The sequence below is a fragment of the Camelina sativa genome, chromosome 2 (assembly GCF_000633955.1).
Source record: "Camelina sativa cultivar DH55 chromosome 2, Cs, whole genome shotgun sequence".
Taxonomy (NCBI): domain Eukaryota; kingdom Viridiplantae; phylum Streptophyta; class Magnoliopsida; order Brassicales; family Brassicaceae; genus Camelina; species Camelina sativa.
In genome coordinates this window covers 9,074,989-9,083,855 of record NC_025686.1, presented here as the reverse complement: position 1 = coordinate 9,083,855, position 8,867 = coordinate 9,074,989, and the positions used below count along the sequence as shown (strand labels likewise).

Below are 8,867 nucleotides of genomic sequence, written 5' to 3'. Positions count from 1 at the left end.
TGAACAATACCAATGTAAGTATAGCTCGAACAGTGGGCCTGTTAATAGAAAGAATGCCCAAGAAAACATGTGCTTACCAAAGCTCACGAAGTTATAGAAAAACAATATAACATAAACATGTGTATACTGCCATGTGCATGTCAAAACCATTTCAGATGATAAGCTAAGGTTAGTTACCATAACTACCTCAAATTCTCATGTACATTAAACGGCATATCTGCATAAGCTTGGCCTTCAGACTCAATGCAATACATTAACCTTGGCATTTATATTATTCTTGTTTCATCAAGCTCAAAATTCTGCAAAGAGTCCTTTAATTCCTAGAAATTATCGCGTTTTTAGCAGCCAAGAGAGGATTGGCTCTTCAAGAGCTCTCATATTTCAAAAACAATTCGGAAGTCTCACCAATGCTTTGCAGCCTTTTCATATTCCTCAGAAGATGTTTTTGGATTACAAGAAGAAATCAGGCCCTTTTAGTGTAATGCTGCCTTTCAACGTGTGAGAGATTTCTGATCATTTGAAATTTATCAAGGTGAGGATTCATATATTTGCATTCCTTGTGCAACGTTGTCAAGTCTGTGCAGCCTTCGAGGGACTAAGATTGACAAGGCTTTACTTGCTCTTTATTGGTTATTTTTACCTACAAAAAAAAGTTATACCAAGAGATCGACAATAGATAGAACATTCACTTTTTTTTTATTGCATAAATTTGGATGTTGAGTATCCTACAACTGTTAGTATAGTTAAGAATACCAGTGAAAAAAGTTAGAAACCTAAACATTGACAACATGATAATTATCCAAAATTAAAGCAGAGGGATCACTAGTTGCGTATATCTGCTCCTTATCCACATTGCGTGTATGAACCTCAATACCTCATAAATCTTTGTTCCCTGAAGCATTCAACAGCAACATTACCGGCTGCATCACCACCAATCTTCATAGCAAGTACACTCTATCAATGGGTTCTCTAAAAACAGTTTCCCCTGTGGATCTTTTTCCTCCTGAGCTTCTTATAGCGGGTCGAAATACTAGTAATTAAAAAAATAAACTTAAGTTTCTATAAAAAAATAAGAAATGTTGGCTGTGAGACACATCCAAATCAAAGCCTTGTTACAGCTTTGTAAAGGCAGAACAGTGATAAGTTCTGCTCACAAAACTGCTTTCTTATCACCATCTTCCTCTTTATCTGCAACTCTAACCTTCTTATTTGCCCGGTCTTCAAAGGCTCCAGGCAAATCTTTTCTCCGCTTATTTGTACTCAAACGAAGAAGCAAGCTCTTCTCTTTGTCAACATCACTCTGATGAGAATGTTTAATCTCAATGTCTCTAGAGCTCCAATTCCTAGCATCCTTTCCCTTACCATCCTCCTTCTCATCCCAACAAGGAAACTCCCTATACTGAAAACTAAACTTCTTAGGCACATAACCAGAACAAGTCCAAAGCTGACGACTAAAAACAGACGAAACACATTCAAACAGAGCCAAATCACCACCAGGGACTCCTTGTACATGAACCCTTTCTTCAATTGGAATCTCTGAACAAGGCTTCAATATTGGAACAGTCTCACTCTGAGTCTGAGTAGATACATTCCCCATTCTAATTGATTTAGTAACCGGTGGTAACTTGGACAATTCGATGTCATCATTGTTGTTTATGATCTTGCACTTGTGACAAACAAACAAATCATCTCCTTTAACATAACGAGAACACCATGTATGAACCCAAACACCACATTCATCACAATCAACCATCTCTTTACCATCATCAAAATTCACACCACAAACACAATCCACAGTCCATGATTCAGAAACCCAATCCTCGTGTGGCTTCATATCAAATATACGAAAAGAAAAAATTAAAAAAAAAAACCCTAGATTTCTCTGATTCTTTCACAGATTTTACCCAGAAATCGCCCTAAATTTCGAAGCTTTATAGGAAAAAAACCCAATTCGTCTATTCTCAACGACGATATCTAGCATTTATGTGAAAGAGCTTGGAGATTCCCAGCAGAAGAAAAACCTAACTTGAGGTAAATCTATGGTTCTTCTCGCTCCGATTTCTGAACGAAGAAGACGAAGATTCAACGGAAGATAAAGAGGGATGATGATGAACTGTTTTCCATATCGCGTTCATCGATCGGTAATGGGCTTTATTATCAAACTATGGGCCGGGATTAAAAGAGTATCTATCTATCTATGCGTTTCTCTCTTCTCTTTCCTCCACCTCAGTACAATCTTTTTTTTTTAATAAATCAATTAACATTAGTAACAAAACATAAAATTTAAAATTAATACATTAATTGATTCACTCATTTCTGTAATATTTTTTAATTATTAAATTAATAATTTACAATAATTTAAATTAAAATATAAACCAAAATATGATATCATGAAAATTTACAAAAAAAAAAAAAAAGAGAATTTGTTAGATATACCTTTTCTTGAATACTCCTTTTCAAAAATACATTTTTTGAATATTTTCATTTTTACTCTATTTTACACAATTAAAATATGTTAAATTAATTTTTAGAATTTTTTTTAGGTTTGGGTTCTTTAGTTTACATTTAGGATATAGTTTTGACGGGTTAGAGTTTAGTAATTGGAGTTTAGAGCTTAGAATTTAGTTATTTTATACATAGAAAATGGGTATTTTTAAAAATACCCCCCAAAAAAAATATTAAAGTAAAATATGAATAGAGATTAAAAGTCGGTAACATGAATTCTTGGTGTATATTATTATTTTCAATTATAGTATAACATAATTAATAAATATATATATGTATACATATTTAAAACTTGAGAATATGTTTGTTAGTGTTAAATTATAAATATGTGTTACTGATTAAAAGTAGAAGGATTTGGTGCATATTATTATTTAAAATCTTAAATAATATAAATAAGGGCAATTCTCAAAAATAGCACTAAATTAGGTTTTTCTTCCAAATATAGCACACATTTTCTAATTTTCCAATTCTAGCACACAAACTCTAATTTAATATTAAGAGATTAAAATATTTAATTAAAATCTCATCTTTATTTCTATAGAAATTGAGACTTATGAGATTGATGAAACAATTTTCACCATCAACGGAGCTCTAATCGGAGAGCGATGAAACAGTTTCACAAAGCATATGAACTTGAAGTGTGATGAAGAATTAATTTCCATGAGCCAAATGAGTTCTTACTAAGACCTTGAAGCATCCCAGATCTCTCTTGATTGAATCTAATCGCCGATATGTCGTTGTTGTCGCTGTGTTCACATAGCCGTTTTCTCGTCGCCGATTTGTCCTCGCCTCGCTTGAAAATCTGATAATAGATAGATTGAGAGAGGAGGCTGAGAAGGAAGAAAAAATGATTTCTTCATGGATCTCTAATGGAGAATATAAAGTTGAAACTGGGGTTGCAGAAGAAGAGAATGAAGAAAAGGGATATTAGGGAGAAGAAGAAGATGACTCTAGTGGTTGTCATAATGGAGAGAGCTGAACAAGAATCAATTGTGATTAAACATGATTGTTTCAGGTATAAAAAACAGTCATATTTGATTGAGAAACAGAGACAACGACATGAGGATCTGATGATTCTTGCCTTCTTTCCTAGAAGAAGAAGCATATTCTGGGTATGGTCATGGCAACATTGCTGGAGTTGATGGTTTGGCAAATGGACTGTTGTTAGGCATCTATGAGGGTTTTGAAACATTTTTTATATTGTTTTGGTACTTAATAATGTTTATGCACTATAAGAATGTCACATGTTTTCTATTAGACAAGTTACTAGTTGTTGAGGTAACTCTGATTCAGTTTGCTACAAGTTCTCATTTATTTCAAGAAAATTCAGGAAAGATTTCACAAAATTCTGGAAAGCTTTCTTGAATTTTAGGATGGTTTGGAAAATATGATGGTTTTCATAAAAAGTCTGGACAATAGTAAATTTGGTTAAGCCTAAGAGGTTTCAGAACATAGGGAAGAAGTAGAACCTTGAGTCTTTAAGGTAAAATGTGATCTTGTTAGTGTTCAAGCTGATAGCCATACAAATGAGCTAGGTTCCATTATACTTTAGGTTATTTTAGGTTACAATAGTTGTAAATGATGGATCACAAGAACACTAGAATGTGACTGGGTTTGCTACATGTTCTCTTTAATTTCAAGGACTCCTTGAAAATTTGGGTAGGATTCCAAGAAATTCATGAAAGCTTAAACGAAATTCAGGAATGATTTCTTGAACTTCATGATGATCTTCATAAAGAGTTTCGATTTTATGATGAATTTCATAAAAAGTCTGGATATGCACATTTATTTAAATTTAGGAATGATTTGATAATATTTAGGAGAAACCTTTAAACTTCATGATAGCTTTCATAAAATATTTTAGAAATACACAAAATCCAATTGTTACTTTTAGATGAATATATATATACAGATAAAATATCAGGATATGCATAAAATAAAATCAAAAATCCCTCACTAAATGGAGTAATATGTGATACAGTAAGGTAAAACATAAATTTGAAAAAAAAAAAAAAAAACTCAGTAGATTTAGGAAGGATGTCATAATACTTAGGAAGACATCCTTGAAATTAGGAAGCTTTTCCTGAATCTTCATAAATCCCAAAAATGGTTATGACCAGAACGAAAAGATCCTCCCCCATTGTACTCTGGCTCATAAACACTACTAGCCAACTTCATAACCGACGAAGTATAATCCGAAGACATCAAAACCAACTAATTTCTTACTATTTATCATTTCAGCTTCAAGATTACCCATGCTTTTCTATTTCATTTACAGTTCAAATTGCAATACCCAACAATTCAAACCACCACTCATAATCAGATTTGTTTTATTATCTAATAATTTTCAACAGTTCCAATATTCAACAGTACCCAACAATTCCAATACCCAAAGCTTCTTCTTCTTCTTCTTCTTCTTCTTAATATGAAAAATTTGCCTTAATATGAAAAATTTCAGACGCCTTAATATGAAAAATTTGCCTAATCCCTCAATTAAAAGCTATAAAGAATCACGATTTCGTCGAGAATATCAAAATCTGAGACTAAAAAGAAATACACGAAGAAGAAGAAGAAGAAGAATAAGAAGAAGTTTCGCCGGAAGCTTCACCGCAACCTTCATGAGACCTATCAAAACGTAAGTTTAATAATCTCAGAAAAAAATTTGTTATTTAAATTAAATAATAAATTTAATATACACAAATGCTACTTCTGGAAAAATTGAGAGTGTGTGCTAGGCTTGGAAGAAAAACTTAGATTAGTGCTAGTGAAGGAAATTTCTCTATAAATAATTGAAATATTTGAGTGATCTATGTTATCTATCGTTACTAAAATTGAAATATAGTGATTTTTTTTAAAATGTTTATCCCAAAAAATGAGAAAATTATGAACATCGCACACACCAAAAAAAGAAGTTAAAAATACTAAGAAAAAAATTTAAGAAAGCTATTTGCAATGAAAACAATTAAAATAGTAGTGGTAGATTGTAGATTTTTATTTGAAATTTAAAAGGAATTGTATAAATACAAATATTTAAAAGTTAGAGTAATTTTATGAGTTTGTAGATTTAGGAAAATCAAATAATAAAACACTATATATAAATATAGTAGAATATTAGATATTCACTCGCGGTATACCGCATGACTAAAATTTAGATTAAAAATGAAAAATGTAATTTATTATTATATTAACTATGTATGTAATTAGTATTTTGTATATTTTAAGTGAACAATATTTTATTATGTTGCATCAATATATTATGTATTGTATATAATTATGTAGTGTATAAGTTCTCTGTTTTAGATATAGTGTGCTATAGTAAAGTTAGGATATTATATTGTTAATTAAATTTTATTTAGTAAAAAATGTACACTTTTTTGGTATGTATCAATTTAGTTTGCAATGTAGAGTATATTCATAATGTTAATGAATAATGCTTTACTTTGCATGTTAGTTTACTCAATATGCAACAACTAATATAAGTATCAGTAATAGTTCATCTTTGAAAGGAAAAGAGGAAGCTGTTAAAGTTGTAATAATCAAGCTTTATTGTTACTGTTATTATAGCTAATTGTTTTTTTCCTCAAGTGCAAGTTCAGAAATGTAAAAAAACAACTGGTGCCAACACAAAGCATCTTCAATTTTTCACAGATTCAGGTTAGTATATAACTATATATATATATATATATATATATACATATGTTTGCTCAATCAGTTTTGAAATTTATAAAAATTTGGAACAGTTAAGTGAATTGGCTATCTGTTAGACTTTAAAAACGTTGCCTCTACACACTTATGGTTATGTAGTAAACTGAAAGTAGAAACTGTGTATTTCAAAAAAAAAAAAATGTTGATATGGCTGATTCATGGGATTCAATTGAGTAGTCTTCTTGTGAATGAAGAGGCACCTGCATTTTTTAATTATAAATAGTTATTGTATGCAAGTAATATGTATCATTTAGTCATTTTAAATATTATGTTGTTTCTTTTACATATCAATTTAAATATATGCTTTTAACATTTGTGTCATTTTTAACTATTTAATTCCTTCATATTGAGTTTAGCCCTACTTCAAGAATTCCCTACTGTACGTACAAAATTTATCCTCAATTGTTTAGTGCTACACCTAAAAACTGATACCCAAAAAGTAAATTTATAATACTTTTTCACCTGTTTTAAAAATGTATATATGTATATATATATATATAAATATATGTATTTGTATTTGTATAAGTATATATATGGTCATGATATATTAAGTACAAATATTAAGATATAATCTGATTTAAAAAAACTTTTGGTCATTATCAATACTTTTTTTGGTTTCTTTCGGTATAGATAAACTTGTCAAGATAATTTTATATAAATGGTAATACTTTATTTTTAGAAGTAAACTTATATGCAATTATTAATTATCCATAAACCTCTATATAATTATCTTTTAGTTACAATGTTATGTATTTGTCAACAATATCCAATGAATTTAATTAAGGAATATACTTTAGTTTGTTATTAATTGTGACAACCCGTCCCGCGAAACCCACTAGCCCACTGCTAGCTGCCCCAATGGACCATCCGTGGACCCCACAAGCCCACCGCTAGCCGGCCCAACAGACCCCAAGCTGGTCCTGCAGGGCATNACACTGATATGCGCAGAAGCAAATATCGTCTCTGCGGTGTCTGTTGCCTCTGGTTGTACATGCACCCGCTATCAACGCTTGCTCCGCGAACTCCTTACACTTAGCCAAACAACGGGCATGTATACATGGTCCAGTTTCTTGGTTAGGTAGATGCTTTCTACAAATCATAAGGTGGCCTTTTTTTAATTTTTGCGATATACTATCCACATATCCTGTTAGTATTGTAAATAAAACATAAAATTATTAGTTCTTTGAGTGAAAAAATAAATATTTGTGTCTTGTAAAAAAAAGATGTTTTGAAGAGATTAAACATTAATGTAACAACCCGTCCCGTGGATCCTGCTAGCCTCACTGCTAGCCCGCTAGCCTCACTGCTAGCCGCCCAAACGGACCCCAAGCTGGCCCTGCAGGGCATCGATCCTAACCCCTCACTGGGCAAATGGAACTATTCATCCAAATCCACAGTAGGTTATTGGTGTACCAGGCGTTCCTCGAACCCTGGTCCCCACCCTTTAACAACCTTCCCACAGGACAAGCTGTCACCAATTGATCTCAATTGGTGACAGCTTGTCCTGTGGGAAAGTTGTTAAAGGGTGGGGACTAGGGTTCGAGGAACGCCTGGCGCACCAATAACCTACTGTGGATTTGGATGAATAGTTCCATTTGCCCAGTGAGGGGTTAGGATCGATGCCCTGCAGGGCCAGCTTGGGGTCCGTTTGGGCGGCTAGCAGTGAGGCTAGCGGGCTAGCAGTGAGGCTAGCAGGATCCACGGGACGGGTTGTTACATTAATGTTTAATCTCTTCAAAACATCTTTTTTTTACAAGACACAAATATTTATTTTTTCACTCAAAGAACTAATAATTTTATGTTTTATTTACAATACTAACAGGATATGTGGATAGTATATCGCAAAAATTAAAAAAAGGCCACCTTATGATTTGTAGAAAGCATCTACCTAACCAAGAAACTGGACCATGTATACATGCCCGTTGTTTGGCTAAGTGTAAGGAGTTCGCGGAGCAAGCGTTGATAGCGGGTGCATGTACAACCAGAGGCAACAGACACCGCAGAGACGATATTTGCTTCTGCGCATATCAGTGTGGATGGATAAATTCATAAATATATAATGCATTTCTATATTTACAAATAAAGATCATGTTTCCCTTTTTCTTCTGACGTCCAAAACTCACCGCAGCTACCATGATCATAGCTGTCCCAATGGAATCAAAATCTTTACTTGGATCGCTACCATTTCATAAATTTAATGTCTCTTATAACAAAACTAGGTGATTTACCCGCACGCTTGTGCGGGCAAGAACTGAATAGAAAAAAGAAAAAAAAATTAATTTAATTATTTAAAATGTTGAATTAAAATTTTTATATATTTTAAAAGCTTGCTTAATTTTTTTAAATTTTTATGTTAGTTCGTATGTTCAGACATAAATTATTTTTTTGTAAGTTTCGTATTAGATATTTTTTTCATTTTTTAAAATAACAAAATGAATAGTTAATAAAATGTTTATTGATAGTATTACTCTACATATGCAAAATATAAATTAAAATTTAAAGTCCATTTTTAAAGTTTAATTGAAATTTTAAAGTTCATTTATAAAGTTTAAGCCCAAATTGACCGTAACAAAGTTTTAAATGAGCCAAATACAATTGTTACGGTCAATTTTAATTACCTTGATATAATAATTTGGGACAATATAATATGTAATTTT

The 8,867-nt window shown here is 31.9% G+C and overlaps 1 protein-coding gene across 1 annotated transcript; it reads right to left on the bottom strand.

Annotated features, from left to right (window-relative positions):
* On the bottom strand, window positions 711–2,131 carry LOC104720710. Its single transcript, XM_010438588.2, has one exon. It carries the CDS (start codon window positions 1,832–1,834, stop codon window positions 1,151–1,153), a length of 684 nt encoding a protein of 227 aa, XP_010436890.1. The 5' UTR covers window positions 1,835–2,131; the 3' UTR covers window positions 711–1,150.

Bases quoted from the DNA above. Each gene is read 5' to 3' on its own strand.
- LOC104720710 (XM_010438588.2), bottom strand. From the start codon at position 1,834: ATGAAGCCACACGAGGATTGGGTTTCTGAATCATGGACTGTGGATTGT.